Raw genomic sequence first — 18,490 nt, forward strand, 5'->3', positions numbered from 1 at the left:
CTTAGTGAAATTATTTATAAAATAATTAAATGACTTGCGTGCCATCAGCTATAATCGAAAGCGAAACTAAAACTTATGAACAATTCTTGGTAAAATCATTTATGATAAGAGATGGAAGTGCATAACAATTAAACGACCCGGATGTAAGTCTGACACAGAAAATAACACACGCTATCATATTAATATATAGGTTATATAAATAATCAATCCTCATCTCAAAAATTGTTTTTTAATCTTAGGACGAGTAACCATTTTTATAAAGTCTTTCAAAATTTTCAAGACAAGGATTGATAAGTTGCAATCGAAATAAAAAGAAAATGGGATGGAAGTCTTTTGTAAAAATTCAGATACCTCCAATTTGTGTGAAATTTTAACAATCGATATTAGACACCGATTAATAAATATTCCCCAAATTTCAGTTTCTCTGGAGTCTTACTAGGGGTCATAATATGGGTGCAACTTCACATTTGAAAATTCAAATATTTCAGATTTGCATTAAATTTGATCTATAGTTACTAGACACCAATTAAGCAAGATTCTGTAAATTTCAGTTTCTTAAGACTTCTTAAGCTTAAGTTTTAAATTTCAGACATTTTTTAGAGTCAAAATAACATAATGAATTTTGATTAAAATTTTAAAAAAGATTCTAGAAATTTCAGTATCATTTTATTCAGTTTAATCTTCATAAAGGGAAATAAACGATATTTAAAACTTTGGGGAATTAATATTACTTGTCCTGAGACAGGTATTCTAATATATACCCAATCGACTAGCTAACAAATCTCAACCTTTCACTGAAGAGATCCCTAGATGCTGGAAGATTTTCTTCTTTAATCGCTTTTCTCAGACCACTTGTCTGGCTTTCTTCCCTAATCTGTGTTTTTCAGACCATACCAACCTACAGACATTTACATGTAATTTGAATAAATAATCTTGTTGCCAAACTCCCCACTCATATTTCTTCTCTATAAATTTGATATCTATCACAGTAAGCTCTTATGTTTTAGTGGCAGTATGCATTGTTGGGAATAAGCAAAGGTTTAAAAAAAGTATCACTTTCTGGGTTATTAAGGAGTATGTCTGCGTGTTCACACAAGTCAATTAAGAATTTTGTTCACCTACAAAAAAAAAAAAAAAAAATCTTATATTATTAACAAAGTTTGGTTTTTTTCTTCATTTTTTATCAGTTCAATTTATATTTTAATTATTTTTATCAGTTCAATTTATATTTTAATTATTTTTATCAGTTCAATTTATATTTTAATTATTATTTTCCTTCAACCATCCCTAATAATGTTCGACTTCTTCCGTTACACATTGACATCCGTCGCGACTAAAGTAGGTTTTAATGAATATCTATATCAAGTTGTGCTGGTGTCTGTCAAGAAAGTGATGTCTTTTTTAGAATTATTTTTTTTATCACCTGTTTTTGTTTGCTTATTTTGCTGATTTGCTGAACATCTGCATGCGACATACCTGACTTTGAATCTGAATCATGGCACTCTAAAGCAATGTTTCGCAACCATTTTTACCTTTCAGAGTTCGAAAGACTTGAAAAGTCCTTAAATTTTGAAGTTTGCCTTGAAAAGGCCTTATTTCTATTATTTCCTTGAAAAATCCTTGAAAATATGGAAAATGTCTTAAAAATTGTATTCTTTGTGTCCAGTAAAATTTTGTGCCGAAATATTAAAAATAAAATAGAAATAAATACTATTAAATCATTTTTTAAGTATTTATAAAAATACTATTAAAATGTTTTTTAAATATTGAAAATAAAATCGAAATACATTAATGTAAAATTGAATAGTATTGTGGATACAAGAGTTATGTCCTTTTATCACAAAACTACCTCGGGTAGTTTTGTGATAAAGATTGAAATCTCCATCTATTTATGTTCTCATTTATAATTTAATTTTATAATTTTTTTAAAGGGGGAAGAGTAGTGGCGATTGCCATAAATACCCTCCCCCCTCCCTCTAAAAAAAAAAGAAAAACCTCTTGTGCCGACGGGACTCTCCAATGGCGCCCCCCCCCCAAAAGTGATAATCTAAAATTAAGCCGGCCAGGCAAATTATATATATATATATATATATGGACAATATGGTTGGAAATTAAAAGCCGTAAAGAGAGAAGTTGAGATTAAATAAAAAGCGTTTAAAATTACATAAAAACACAAAAAAAAACAATGCAAGAAGATTGTAAAATAACTTTTATTGGCGGATGCTAACATTCATTTGTTGTATATTTGATCTTTTTTTTTACCACTTTTTCGAATCACTATGGATTGTAAAACAAATCCCAAATTTTGTTTGGAAAACTTGAATTTCGTTTGGAGAAGGCCTTGAAAAACTTTGAACATTGAAAATCTATACGAACCCTTTGCTTCTAATAATAGTAATGTCATGAAGAACTCCAACATGAGAAAATATTTTGCAATCTTATCTATTTATTTTTACTTCATAATGCAAACAATATTTTTCTTTCTATAACCGGTTTAGGTTAAAAAAAAAAAAATGGTCTTTTTCAGAAAAATAATATTTTTCTAACAACTAGTTCAAAAACATAACTGAATCATTTCCCCAGTTTATTCCCAATTCAAAAATAATTGGAATTATTTATTCAAGACATAACAATCAAAATAATACAAACAAAAAGATATTGACCCAGAATGAAATGTTTTTTCAATGTGACACTCAACCAGTATATAGTCTGTTTGATTGGATGGAAATTCCTGCGAAAACTGAAGTCTTTTTTTCTACAAAAAAATCACTTTCAAAACACGATAAACTTATTACATATATTGATTTAGAATTTTGCCAATTTTTTTTATTTTGCAAAATAATTTAAAAAAATTGAGTCAATTCTTTTATTGTTTGTTTTTTATTTTAATACATATAAATAATTCTGTTAATACAATACAATTCGATATAGTCAATACATATTGCTATATTAATATGGTACATTTTAAAATATTCAATACTAGCAAAAGTACCTGTCGTTGACTGGGTTCAAAAACAACCTACAGAAAATGGACTCTGATTTATGAATGTATGCTAGGTTATGAAAAGCAAGGGTTGTAAAGAGATAGCTTCGAATTTGGGGGTATCAAAACCAAAGCAAAATATGATGAAAGTAAAAATAAAATAGATAAACCCCATAATTTATTATACCATACCTGTTCACACTGAAACACTTATCACAATATTCTGTGGAGCTATATTAAAAAACCTTGTTAAACTTTGTGACATATGTCCATTCTATGGAGGTCAGGCACGAACGAACACCCCATAATTTTATTATACCATATTTCTCCAAACTGAAACAAAATTATCAAAGTATACTTACGCAGATAGATATGAAAAGTCTTTATTAAAGTTCGTGCCTATTTCCATTCTAAGGAGGCCAGGCGCGAACGCATACCCCACAATTTTATTATACCATCCCTATTTAAGTTAAAACATACTTATCAAAGTATTATTATGTACATCTATATCAAAAACACTTGTAAACGTTTTTTTTTTAAATTTTTAAATTTTTTATTTCCATACTTTGTGGACCAGGTGCGTATGCAGGCCCCACAGTTTTAATGAATCATCATTATGCCAGATCAAACATACCCATTCCTGTGTCTCGATACATCTTCTATCATTATATGTGATCAGTTTTCTATAATAGTCAACCATATAGGAGCCTATTCGTGACCAGACACACACACAGACGTCCAGCTTTATATTATATATATATATTGATTCAAATTTTCAAGTATTCAAATCGACTTCCGGAAATAAACATTCTAACAAGTCTTACGCACATTTCAGAGATTCCAGCTTTATTCATTATCAAAAGAAAATTTTTTGTAAAATTTCCAATTAATTTTTTTTTAATTGGTTTCGCGTATATCATAAAAAGTATACAAATATTCCAGAAATGATTAAAATCCGCCATCTTTATTTTTGAACTTACAATGTTGATTGGTATTACATGAACTCTTTTACTAGTCTGTTTTAAAGAGTAATTTGGAATTAATCTGCCGCTAAAAATGATTTTCATTTTGCTTTCTGAATATTCATAGACTTAATGTCTTTTTTATTAGTTTTTTTTTTAAGGGTGAGTCCTCTAATTATCATTTTTAAAGTGATTTTGTTCATGTTTATCACGTATCGTGTTAAGCATCTTTCTTTTATTTTGTTTTGGAACACTGTGTTGTTGGTTTTTGTTAATAATTAGTCCCTTCTTTCTTAGTGTTTTGTCTGAATGAAATGAAACTTTGGCCATAACTAGTTTATTATATTCAAAACATGACATCAAAACACTAGGGTCTTTGGCCTTTTTTTTCTCCGTTCTACAGCATATGTTCTAGATGGCCTCCATTTAGCTTTTTTTTTGGGGGGGGGGTCACCCTGTATTTGATCATCCCTAAAGAGAAGCCATGTAAACTAAAGGCAATATTTTTCATTATGTGAAATGCACATAAGACAGTAAGGAAGAAATTATTGGCATACTGATGTAAAAATAATAAAAATATATATGCAGGGACTATATATAACAATATCCGTATGGGTCGAAACAATTGTACACTTCTATCTATACTACTATAAATTTGTTCTTTTTTTTGTGTGTATTGATATGCATATTAAAACCCCATTTTTTTTCTATTTATTTAAAAAGAAAATACAACTTTGTTATATATGGGTTGTTGAATTGCGTTCATCTGCAAAAGATCTAGCTAATTTTCATATTCTTTTAAACATTCATTTTAATTAATTCCCTATTAGTGTTTTCGATTTTATTTGTGTAAAAAGGTTATAGTAAACATAAACCTATATATATATATATATATATATATATATATATATATATATATATAATGTGTGTGTGTGTGTGTGTGTATATTTGTTTAAAAAATTTTGCCTACCAAACTTCTAGAGTTTTTGGTCTGCAGACGTGAAACTTCACACATAGGGTATTCGAACCTATGCAAAAATTTATATTTGAGTTTTAACTGGAGAAAACCGGTACAAAAGTGTGAAAATAAATAAAATGAAATTTGCCAGGTGAAGGTCGAATGACAGTATTACAAATATGCATGCGTAATGTAATCGGTATTGGTTCATGTTTTAATTTTTAGTTTTGCAGCAAACCTGTCTTCATAGTACAAACAAAGATTCAAAAATATTTTCTTGTAGGTCTCCTTTGATCTTGGAGAGTACACAGCAAATGTCGATGCAGTTGGCACTTTACGTCTCCTTGATGCCATTCGTACATGTGGACTAACGGACAAAGTGAAGTTCTATCAAGCATCGACCAGTGAATTGTATGGAAAAGCTCAAGAAATTCCACAGAAAGAAACCACGCCTTTCTACCCCCGATCTCCATATGGTGAGTACTGACATTTTTAACTTTGAAACAGACAGGAATAACTAGTTGTAAGTTTGTATTATTCAAACTACTGTTCTCAATCTGAGTGTTATTCTTACAAGGTTTCGGACGATGTAATCTCTGCTTTTCTTAAGGTGTATCTCATAGAACATTGGAATCAACACAGAAGTTTAAATGAAACTCTGTCCTGGATATGACCTTAAACTATATCCGATGGTGTGGCCCCAGCTTGCGGGTTTTGGGGAGTGCGGAGCCACCCTTTAATTGCTGTTGCTCCCAGGTCCACTCTGACTCGGAGTGGTAGTACCTGTTAGGGTCTCAACTATGGGTTAAATAGAAACCGACTTGAAAAAAACCCAAATATATTCTATTAAAAAAATTTTCTTCAAAATCACTGGATTCGGCATTAAATAACCTGAAAAGGGTTGATATGCCGTAAAACAACCAACAAACTAATCGAAACTCTTTATTTAATCCATTTCTAAATGATGCTCATCTGGAGGTTGAAGATTCAATTTTCAATGTGGGCCATACTAATGAATTACATAAAACTTCTATCCAGTCATGGCTGATGGAATGAGAGCATGTTATCCGTGTGGATTAAATAAAAGGTTCTTTGGAAATTCTATGCAAATTCCTGAAATTGACAAGATACATCTGAAGAAGGTTGGAGATTACATTGGTTGAAACATGCGAATAACACTAAAGATGAGAACAGTAGTCGAAAAAATCCAAATAATACAAATTATCAATCCTCATCTGAAAACAATCAGAAACTTAGTTGTAAGTATTTGGCATCAGGGAGTTTTTGTACTTTCATTTTTGGTTCACCATTTTCTTTTTTCTATTTTGTTTATCAAATTATGATACTGTTGATACCCCCCCCCCCCAAATGTGTTAGGAATTTAAAAGAAAAAATATAACAAAATAGTTTATCAGCAGAAACAGGTATAGGACGTTGTTCACTAAGACACACAAAGACAGCTGATAATGGGATTATTAATCAAGGTGTGACTGTGAATGGCAACAAAGGACTGAAAAATGGAGATCAATATGTTTTAAAGTTAATTTACATTTAGTTTTATGAGTATCGAGTTTTGCAACAGTTTAAGATAGAGACAATTTACAGACAGTTTTGAGTTTGCAACAGTTGGGGACATTTTCCAGTTGGACTCAGTAGAATGTAAGTTGTGGCGCAAAGCAGATCGAGATGAACTGACGTCAACTGATGAACACTGCCTTGGCAGATTACTACGTAGCTGTGGACGTTAGTAATCAAAAGCGTGTATGGTGATATTTGAATCTAGATTAAATCTATGTGCAAAATAGCAAAATTTTTATATAAAAACATTTTGCTAAAAACATTTCTTCTGATAACATGAGCCATTTATTAAAAATCCATGGATTAAGGAAATAACTTCAAATGTTTGTATTCCTTGTCAAATAATAAATTTGTTGTAAAGTTTTTAATTTATTAAATTTAATTCCAAATTTTCATTTATAATATTGTTCTCTATTGTATATTAAGTTCCTTTATCTGGGCCCTGTCGGTGGGGCATTAGAATATACCGACTGCCCCCCTGCAGAGGGTAAAAGTCCCTCAAGGGGGGTCCTGGATATGACCTTAAACTATATCCAGTGGTGAGGCCCCAGCTTGTGGGCTTTGGGGAGTGTGGAGCCACCCTTTAATTACCATTGCTCCCAGGTCCACTCTGACCCAGAGTGGTAGTACCTGTTAGGGTTCCAACTATGGGTTGAATAGAAACCGACTTGAAAACAACAAATATATTCTATTAAAAATTTTTTCTTCAAAATCTTTGGATTCGGCATTAAATAACCCGAAAAGGGTTGATATGCCGTAAAACAACCAACCAACCAACCAGTCCTTTATCTGATTGGGATTGTTTTAAAAATATTTATACTAATAGTTATGTGGACTTTAATTTTACAATTTTGTACAAGCTGTAATCTGAAAGAATTTGAAAATTACAATTATATATATATATATATATATATATATATATAGTACTGATTTCAAAAGTTAAAAAAAGGGACTTTGATGCCATCAACTAGAATTGAAATCAAAACATTCAGCCACGTTCCCTACAGTTTGAGCTATTGACAGACAATTAAGAAACATTTGAAATCAAACCATTTCAAGCTATGAATGAATTTGCGTATGCTCAAAATTAATTGAAATATGTTGAAGTGAGCATTTTGCATTTCAACTTGCTGATATATTTCTGTACGCGTTATTCATCCATCCAAACAAAGATTTTACTCGTTATATAAACCATTCTTGATGTATGATTATTATTAATTTCAGTGTTATGTGATCAGTAGTTTAAGAGTTTATCATTTAAACATTTACATACATACATATATACAAATTCATTCATAGCTTGAAATGGTTTAATTTCAAATGTTTCTTAATTGTCTGTCAATAGCTCAAACTGTAGGGAACGTGGCTAAATGTTTTGATTTCAATTCTAGTTGATGGCATCAAAGTCCCTTTTTTAGTTATAGCGATTATATTGCAAATAATTTCCTAAACTTTAAATCACTGAGGATTTGCTAAAAATTTTAAAACCAGTTTGAATGACTTTCTCTTCAACACTGAATGACTTTCTCTTCAACACTTTAAACGCTTACATAAATTTTATATGTAAAAAAAAAAAAAAAAATGCAAAATAATTTTATAATCATATCGGATTCAGAAAAAAAAATAGTCATTTTCTTGAGTACTCAGTTTTACCGGGCAACTGGTAAACTACTTTTATTTTATATCAACATTGGCTTTATTTTTTTATATAAAAAATAAGATTTTAAGAGTTAGACCTAAATGGCATTTAAGCTGACATATCCAACTTTGATTTGGATTAGTAAAACGTCATTTATTATTGTTGTACCATGTTATTCACATTATAATCACAAAGTTCGCTTGCGTTTATTTTAAAATAATTATTCAGTTTCATCCAGGCAACCGGTAACTATGGAAAAATTTTCAATTATGACCAAAAATTAAAAAGAGAAAGGGAATAACTTGTTTTAATTGAAGATATATAAAAAGTCATGTTAAAATTTTATTTCTTTTTCTATATAAGTTAAATAAATTAAAATGTAAAACGATATCCCTGGCAATGCCGAGTATGAACAGCTTATAAATATAGAATCTCCGCGTCTCTTCCTTTTTTAATGTTTTTGAATTTTTGAGATGAGGATTGATTATTTGGATTCTTAAGACTACTATTCTTAAATGTTATTTTCACAATGGTTCGGTTGATGCAACCTCCAACCTTTCTCACGTGTATCTTATCTAACTCTGGAAATCTGCACGAAATTTCGAATGGAACCCATTATTTAATTTAAGAGAGTAGCTTGCTCTCGTTCTGTCAGCTATGACTTAGAAGTCCTAGGTCATTCTCAATTGTATTTTGATTGTTGACCGCATTGAAGATTGAACCTTGAACTTCTAGAAGAATGTAACTTTAGAACTTAATTTCATCAAGTACTTTATTTACTGTGCTATGAGTCCTTACTAACTCTGAATATTAAATAAAGGGTTCATTCGTGATTCCATGCAGATTCGTGAGTTTGACAGAACGATTCACCTGAAGAAGGTCAGAAGTTATATCAACTAAACGTTGAGAACAATAGTCAGAAAATGCCTTTTTTTTTTTTTTTTTCAAATTGATCATCACTTTTTAGCTTAGAAATTTTATATGTATAGAATCTTTCATTTTTTTAATTAAAATTTTTTGTATTTTTATTTATAAACACTTATTCACCCTAAACATAACGTAACATGCAGCCGCAGCCGAGATTGAACTCACTACACGAGTTTGTAGTGTAATTCACATCTTGTCTGTAGCTGAATACTTGATACTTCGCTAGGTCTATCAAGAGTATTTTTTATCGCGACGCCATCACTAGATGGGTTGCTTACCACGGCTTAATAGACGCCCATCCTCTCTCTCAAGAACAATAGACCACCCCAGTTTCCCAACCTGGTATTTTACCTTGCGGTACATACAACGCGTCACCTTCCCAAATGGTCACCCTTCTGGTACTGGCCAGGCTCGATGTTGCTTAATTTCGGTGATTTGGTACCATGCCTACAGGGGAGAATTATCTAGAGAGTTGAGCAATGTTTATTTTCTTAGTGTTTTTTTGTTTTTATTTCAGGTGTTGCCAAATTGTATGCTTATTGGATTGTCATTAATTATCGGGAAGCTTATGGCATGTTCGCATGTAACGGCATTTTATTTAACCATGAAAGTCCACGAAGAGGTAAGTTTTAATGAATCAATCCATTTTGTTATTGTCATATGATAGGTTTCGTGTCAGCTAGTCACATCTTAATGGTTATAGATATGGTCACTTATACAGGAAGGATGGAAGAGACATATGTAGACTTTTAACAACGGCAAATTTATTGAAACGGTATTAACATCGATTAATATTCTGTAAAGACGCAAACCTGAAACATTCTTCTGTAACCTAGCGCGGATGCATGTATACAAATGCTTGTGAAATGACGTCACTGGTAAAGAAAAAAACAAAGACTGTAAAAAAAAAAAAAAGAAAGAAAGAGAATAATTATGTTAGAGATTTGGAGCACAACGAAATAACGCTTGAGAGCATGTGAGAGGCGTGGAGAACGTTCGGGATTGCATAGGTGATGTCATGACCATAACAATGAGGAAATAGATGTCGTTACAGAGAAAATATGAGTTGAAGTTCTTTTCTATTCCTTTGTTTACTTTGCGACTGAGCATACAACATGTTGGTTCTCAGACAACGGTACGCAATTTCCATTTAGCAATTCGACACTTGCTTCTAGTGTGTTTTATCTAGGTAGCTGGCCTTTTAACCCTTACATCAATCATGCTAGCTGCACTGGGTGTATTTCCGTTTGCCTCCATGTACTTAATGAAACGCTCTAGAAATTAACACTAGTTGAAATAATCTCTACCTACCGGTGTAGGGTTCGAATATATAACAATATAGTATATCTTTCTTCTCCAATAAACATGCTACAGCAGTTCGATGTAAAAATGTCTTGTTGAGTTGAAGTTCTTTTCTATTCTTTGTTTACTTTGCGACTGAGCATACAACATGTTGGTTCCCGGACACATTGATGCAAGGACAAAACCGAATTTTTGGAAACTGATGCTCTAATTGTAATATTTTGATAAACACAACAAATGTAAACAATGGGAACTGTGTATCTTAATTCTCACTGGTGAGCAATCAAGAAACGTAATTAATAAAAGTCTATTCGTTTTACAAATATGTGTGGTCTGGTCTTCATTTTTTGATCATCGCTTTTCCATATGGTTGTTTTTTGGCCGTTGTTGTATTGTCGAGTGGCTTGGCTATTTAACTGGGGTCAATAATTTGTATGAATCACAATGAAACTTGACAGTTTTAAAGGTTTTATTGGGGAGAGAGATTCGTTCACCAGGGGAGAAACCAAAATTAATTTCTCATAAAAGATTGATTGAAATTAACTTATGCTCACTTAATTTTCTAAGTTAAAAATTGGTCCACAAATAGGTAGGCCTTATGGAAATTTCTCTTAGATTTCTATATTGTCAGTACGTCTCGGCAGCTTCCTTGCCGCAAACTGCCTGAAACTGTGCTGAACACGTGATGCAATTTCCATTTAGCAATTCGACACTTGCTTCTAGTGTGTTTTATTTAGGTAACTGATCTTTTAACCCTTACATCAATCATATTAGCTGCACTAGGTGTATTTCCGTTTGCCTCCATATCCTTAATGAAACACTAGAAATTCACACTAGTTTCATTGTTTTTTTTTTTTTTTTTTTTTTTTACAAGGTGGTCACCACTTATCAAGGCCCGGAAGCCACTCAGAGATAAGGGTTATTGTAAGTACAGTACGTTAGTGTGAATATTTAAAGTGTCTACTTAAGGGGGCGGTTCATCAGGAATTTGTTTACGTTGGACTTTAAGACATCCAATTTGTAGTCAGGAGGGAAGCAGGCAGATGGAACAGAGTTCCACAGGCGTGCAGTTCTAAGAAAGAAGCTTTGTTCATAGTTGAAATAATCTCTACCTACCAGTGTAGGGTTTGATTATATAATATAATATAGTATATCTTTCTTCTCCAATAAACATGCTGCAGCAGTTGGATGTAAAAATGTCTTGTGTCAAACATGTTTTCATTTGTAGTTTTTCACGATAAACTCTGCCTTTTCGAGAATTTTTTTGGTTGTTTTACTCCTTTTTCTCTCGAGTTGGGATTCTTTGTTTTCAGGAAACAATAGTGCAGTATAACAGGATTTCAAAGAAATACATTTTTGCTAAAAACACGTCTACATACATATCATGTCGAAATTAGTAAAAATTCCAATAATTACAAAAAATGATAGAGTAGAAAATTTATTACACGTAAAAATAAAATTTATCAGAATTATAAAGTTTTATCGCATTTGTTAATGTTAAAGAGTTCTTAAAATCCAGAGAAGGTAACTGCAGCCTATGATTTTGATAAAATAATGGTAGTCTGCCCTTTCAAAACAAGAAATCACGGAACGTAATTGGGCGGACGTCACCAACACTGTCTATTTCTAATGACGTGTTATAACATAGACAACAAGCAATGATGGAACACTGCTGCCACATCTGGGCAGGAGCTGCTAAAAACAGCCTATCCTGCCTTGACAGAGTACAAAATAGACTTCGTGGCTTAGTGGGGGATGCTCTTTTCTCTTCCCTGCAACCTCTCTCCCACAGAAGAGACGTTGCAAGCCTATATTTGTTTTATCATTATTTCCATGGCAGGTGCTCGTCTGAGCTCTAATCTCTGGTCCCCTCTCGCCAATCCTTCACGATAAACACTCGTCTAGTTGAAACCACTGTCAAAAATTTTCCCCACTCTTTATCTGTGCCTAAATCAAAACGTAGATTTCATGAACAAAGCTTCTTTCTTAGAACTGCACGCCTGTGGAACTCTGTTCCGTCTACCTGCTTCCCACCTGACTACAATCTGGATGTCTTCAAGTCCAACGTAAAAAATTCCTGATGAACCGCCCCCTTAAGTAGACACTTTATTAAATCTCCACACTAACGTAATGTACTTGCAATAACCCTTATCCCTGAGTGGCTTCCGGGCCTTGATAAGTGGTGACCACCATGTAAAAAAATAAAAAATGGTTCGAGTAAGTTAATATGCATCATCGCCATTTTAATTTTTTTTTTTTTAAAGAGGGTGTACCATCGTTTCAAAGATTGCAGTAGTTGTAATTTCTCATCCTGCTTGACCGAGTACATCTAAAAGGAATAAACAGACAAACAAATTAAAGACAAAACAGCAAAAAAGAATTGGTGTTTACGTTTGTGATCTTTTAAACCAACGCATTTCAGGTGAAAACATTATTACATATTTATATCTCATGGTGAAATGAGTATGGGTTCCAAAATCTACGAAAAATGATCCAGTAGATATGATAGATGTATTTTTGGTCTTGACTCCAAGGGTATTTAAGGGGTGAAAAACACACCTTCTGGAGCTAATTTTTATATTTCTCTTAAAATTCAAGGCATCAGTTGAAGGACCATATAGTTTTTGGCCTGTTAACAAAAAATCGTCCACAACTCCGATTGGATCAAGTCAATTTAAATCAAGGTAGATTAGCCAGTTTGTCATACTGAATTGGTCACACAACTCTTAAAACTCAATAATTCGATAAATTCTATTTTTACTTGTAATTATTTTTCTACGTTATCATTTTTCGTAATTTTTTGAAATTTTACTAATTTCGACATGACATGTGAGTACATAATGTTTTGACATTTGTTCGGAATAAGAACAAAAATCGAAAACTTGAATTTCATTTAAAACCAATGGCATTTGGGGAAATGTGTAGTTTAGCGGTGTAAATTATTTGACAAACAAAAATTTATAAAAACTATTTATTTTTTTTATATAAAACACATTATTAGGCCCAACAGCTGAAATAAAACCAGAAAAAAAAAAATTCATTTTTATTATTTTTTTTCATCATTTTTATTAGACTAAATTAATGACATTCGAAGCTGCTGTATTGCTTTCAAAATTTGGCTTTTCTAAGGTTTGACAGAGTGGCCTTTTTAAGGCCAAATTAAGCTTTTTTTACGTGCTTTTATTACAAAAGTATATGAACGCCAAAAATCTAGTTCATGAAAGAGCGTAAAAAAGGCCAAATTTGACCTTAAAAAGCCCAATCTGTCAAACCTTAGATAGGCCAAATTTTAAAAACAATATGTCTCGATTGTCGTTTTTTTTTTTTTTTACATACGAGTCAAAACTTATCAAGGCCTGGAGGCCACTCGAGGATAAGGATTATTGAGTGTACAGTAAATAGGATAATATCGTAGTAATCGTTAGTAATAGAAATTTGGTAAATTGGATTACTTAAGGGGGCAGTTCATCAAGAATTTGTTTATGTTAGACTTGAAGACAACCAAGTTGTAGTCCACAGGCGTGCAGTTCTAAGAAAAAGCTTTGTTCATGGAATCTATGTTTTGATTTAGGCACAGATAAAGAGTGGGGAAAATTATTGACAGTGGTTTCAGGTAGACGGGTGTTTTTTGTGAAAGATTGGCGAGGGGGGGGGCAGTGATTGGAACCCAGACGAGCACTTTCCATGGAAATAATGATAAAACAAAGACAGGCAACGTCTCTTCTGTGGGAAAGAAGTTACAGCAGCTCTTTCCCAGATATGGCAGCAATACTTCATCCTTGGACGTACTTGGCTTTTATATAGATAGAGAATTGTATCAGCAGTGAGATATCTACTGGAGTGGAGCGGTAGAAGAAGGACCCCACCATTTTCCCAATGACCTTGGCAACAGATTTGATGTATGTGTTCCATTAAGTACATTTAGTCTAATAAAAAAATGTTGAAAAAATAATACAAATTAAATTTTTTCGAGTTTTATTTCAACCAAAAATAAATAGTTTTTATAATTTTTTTGTCTGTCAAATAATTTACGCCGCTAAACTCCACATTTGCCGGCATCATTTTAATTTTTAAATTGATAAAATATCCCAAAATTACGAAAACCGACAAAGTGTTAAATTAGTTCTCAGAAAATTGCAAGTTATACGTAAATAATAAACAAATTCTAAGCTATGAGTTACTTCCTTTGTTTAAGTTACAAATAATGGCGGATCATTCGTGGAATCGTGAAAGTACATGTTATATGTAATAATGCAGTAATGTCACTGATTGTGGCATCACAATTAAGTAGATAACATTGCCTTTTAGTTGAAATTGACATAAAATTAAATGACATTTCTTTTTATTTTAATGGAAATTTAATTTTGCGACTTTCAATTTTTGTTCTCTTCCGAACATGTACCAATGTTTTCACCTGAAATGCGTTGGTTTAAAAGATCGCCCATGCAAACAAGCACCGGCGAATTTAAGAAACGAGATTTTTTACTCCTGTTTTGTGTGTGTGTGTGTGTGTGTGTGTGTGTGTGTGTGTGTGAGAGAGAGAGAGACAGCGAGATATAGAGACGGGTTGATGGTGGTGTGTAGGTGATTGTCGCTCGAGGCGACGTCGGGATGGTTAGAATTCTGCTAACATGTACACTTATTATTATACACCTGCAGAACGCCGGCTTTCTTTTTCTTTTGTTGTACTTTCCTTTCAACCCTCGCCTGGTTTTTCCCCGCCCCCGCTTGTTTAATTTTATTTAGCTGTGTGTATCACAAACACACATCACCCCTGGAAGCATGTTGTCAGCCCCTATCTTTTAATTTTCGTATAATTCTCCGGACCCGCCTTCTTAATACCTTACTCTAGCCCCACCCTACCTCCGCTATAGACGTTTTTGTTTTTTGTTTGTTTGTTTGTTTGTACTTCTTTTTGTGTATTTTTCTTACCCCTCCCCCTAGTAAACTTTTCTCTTTCTTTTTCTTCTTCTTCCTCCTCCTCTTCCTTCATCCTCTGTTATTTCGATTTTTTTAGCTTTACCGCTTACTTTTCTCTTCCGCCTTTTTTGTGCATCTCGTTTCTCTCTCTCTCTCTCTCTCTCTCTCGTCTCGTCTCTGTTTTCCTCCCTCTCTCTTGCCCCGTCTCCCTCCCTCTCTCTTGCCCCGTCTCCCCGTTTCCCTCCCTCTCTCTTGTCCCGTCTCCTCGTTTCCCCCCCTCTCTCTTGTCCCGTCTCCCCGTTTCCATCCCTCTCTCTTGCCCCGTCTCCCCGTTTTCCTCCCTCTCTCTTGTCCCGTCTCCCCGTTTCCCTCCCTCTCTCTATCTGTCTTCCTTTATTTTCTCTGTTTTTCGTATCCCTCCCCACTTTTCTGGCATACCTTGTATGCTTGTTTGTCTCTTTCTTTCTTCACTAAATAACAAAATAACCCCACACCCCCTTCTGAGCGGCTGTTTTTTTCTTTGATCTTCTGTATGGTCAACATTATAGGAGGCACCACCATCATCAACAGCAACAACAGCGCCCTCTGTTTTTTAAGATTTTTTTTTATCGTCCTTATTTTTTCGTTACCTTTCAGACCCTTAAGTGTCTCTTCATTTATCCGGGGAAGGTGTTTCTCCATGACTCCTTCTTGTCAAGTGTATGTGGGAGCGTGAGGGCATCTTTTTTTCCTGTACTTTCGGTTTTGTTGTCCGACAAATTCTGCACAACAAATTCTCACACCACCTCCGACTTTCGTCCCCAAACATCTCGGTCATCAAACCTTTACAACGCATGCAAAGTTCATAATAATAAATCCATAATAATGTTTCTTATTAATGGATTTATTAGTTTGGTGCTTGTCTAGATTAGTGATCTTTTAAACTAACGCATTTCAGGTGAAACATTATTACGTACTTACTGTCATAGCAAAAATAGTATCCCCCCCCCAATACGAAAAATGATCCAGTGGAAAAATAATGACGAGTAAAATATAGAATATATTGAATTATCGAGTTCTATCCCATGTTTTAATGTGGAATAGCTGTGCGACCAATTCAGTATGACAAACTGAAATATCTCCTTGGACTTACTTGCTTTAAATTATGGGTCCATAATTTTTAAATAAATCTTAGAACGTAATTGTGGATGACATCTAGCACATCTAGATCATTTTTTTTTTTGGGGGGGGGGAGCGGTAATTTTTGGAATGTATACTAATTACAAGATTCGTAAGTACGTAATAATGTTTTCACCTGAAATGTGTTGGTTTAAAAGATCACCAATCTACAAGTTTCAATCATTTACTGGATATTAAAGAAATACGCTCGAGTTAAACAATTTTTTATGAATGAAAATTGCAAATATTTTTTAATTACCAAAAAAACATCAGGATTATTGGATACTAGCAAGGAAACCTGACGTTACCCGGGATTGAATGAGGATCAACAAATGTTTTACATTTCCAATACTTTTATTTTCATCGAAATAGATGAAATCGGCCATTTTTCAATCAAATCCATTGATTGCCTGCTCTAGTCGGGGCCTCACCACAGTGCACTGGGACGAAGCTTCATATACTCCCCTCATTGGTTTAGTCCACAATACATTTTAGTCTACATTGCACTGTAGAGAATCTACTGTTTACTTTATCAAATTATTTTATATAATGACTTGAATTAAAGTTTAAAATATAAAAGTCAAATATCATGGTTTAACTGGGCTCTAAACAGAAACATTCATTTCAAACGCGCCCCTGCCTCATCAAAGAACCTACTGTGTATTTTATACACCGAGTACTTTTGCTTGTGTGGTGATAAGACTTCTCAAATGCATTCGTAATGTTAAGCTGTATGAGGGTGTTAATTTTGGTCAGAATTGAACTGTTCCTTCTTTAACTAGATTTTTTCGATTATCGATTTCCGATACATCGAAGGCATTTCAATACAAGAACACTCCCAGACGCATAAATTACATTTGTGTTGAATTTCAAAATAAAATCTGCCTAGTTGTTTTAGCGTCCATAGGAAATAAACTTCCACTCACTTATTCGCGTATACACACAAAGTAAGTAGAAATAGATTGATGAAAGTTTTAGAAGTTTTTTTTAATAAATTGAATATTTTATGAGAAAGACAGTTTTACAAATATAATATTTGTAACAACGAAAAAAAAAATGGAGGTTGAAGTTTAATTAGACGATTAAGTTAAAAAAAAAAAAACTTTAAAAATACATGAAACTAAATTATCGAAGAAACATACTCACGTGTCATCCTGTGTGTTTATATTTTTTAATTTTAACGAGATTTTTTTTTTCTGTATATGTTTTTTTTTTTTTACTATATTGTTATCTAGCATCTGATATGAAAAAAAAAGTGTGGATAAAAAATTTTTTCATCACAAATAATTCAAATAATATCCCCTTTGTGTTTTATTTGATTTTTTTTTTTTTGACTTTATAATTTTTTGTAAATTTATTTTCACCTTAACTTAAATACGAAGTGTAGAACTACCCTCTTTCCTTTAACAAACATGACGACTTATACAGGGTGGAACAATACAATTATCGCCCTAAAGAAAACAACACTATCGCTTTATTTCAAAAGTTTTATTGAAAAAATTAATTCAGGTAACTTGATTATGTAGTAGAGTTGAAATCTATTCAATGTAGCCTCAATCACCGCCTTGATATGGTCTGGAACAGGGAGTATGCCTTTTCTACAAGTGCCAGCGGGAGCTCGGCGAATACTCAGCGCATTGCGGCGATCAGGCTGGCTTTGGTGTTGTGGGAGGTCATGTTGGTGATGTTCTCAATTTATGAACAAACGAAGTAGTCCAGTGGGTTCAGGTCGGGAGAGGCAGTGAGAGAAGAGTACAAAGTCATAGTAGAAGTACTGCTGATACTTCTACTGAAGCCAAGCCTGGGTTTCTTTGGACTTGTGGGCCGGTGCCGAGTTCTGTTGCCACAGCCAGGGTTTGCCAGCAGCCACCTGATTGCACCAGGTGATCACCACACTCTTCAGCACATCCAGGTAAACTTTGGTGTTGACTTTCAAACCGACTTCGAAGATATGAGGTGGCATGATATGGCCCTACATGAAACCCCACCAAAGACCATAATTGTGGTTGTAAACTTTGTTTTCATCAACCTTGGCATGTCCCTGTTATTTGTAGCAATCCAGC

General features: G+C 33.3%; 1 protein-coding gene across 2 annotated transcripts in view; it reads left to right on the forward strand.

Annotated features, from left to right (window-relative positions):
* Nucleotides 1-18,490, forward strand: part of LOC145277556 (GDP-mannose 4,6 dehydratase-like) — a 337,466-nt gene that overhangs the window by 159,654 nt on the left and 159,322 nt on the right. For both annotated transcript variants that reach the window (XM_080129028.1, XM_080129029.1), the window contains 2 exons: nucleotides 5,187-5,379; nucleotides 9,565-9,669. In XM_080129028.1, coding sequence (XP_079985154.1) covers nucleotides 5,187-5,379; nucleotides 9,565-9,669 — 298 coding nt within the window. The remainder of the gene's footprint in view (nucleotides 1-5,186; nucleotides 5,380-9,564; nucleotides 9,670-18,490) is intronic.

This window comes from Euprymna scolopes, chromosome 6 (assembly GCF_053919585.1).
Source record: "Euprymna scolopes isolate OS-2025 chromosome 6, ASM5391958v1, whole genome shotgun sequence".
Classification (NCBI taxonomy): Eukaryota; Metazoa; Mollusca; class Cephalopoda; order Sepiida; family Sepiolidae; genus Euprymna; species Euprymna scolopes.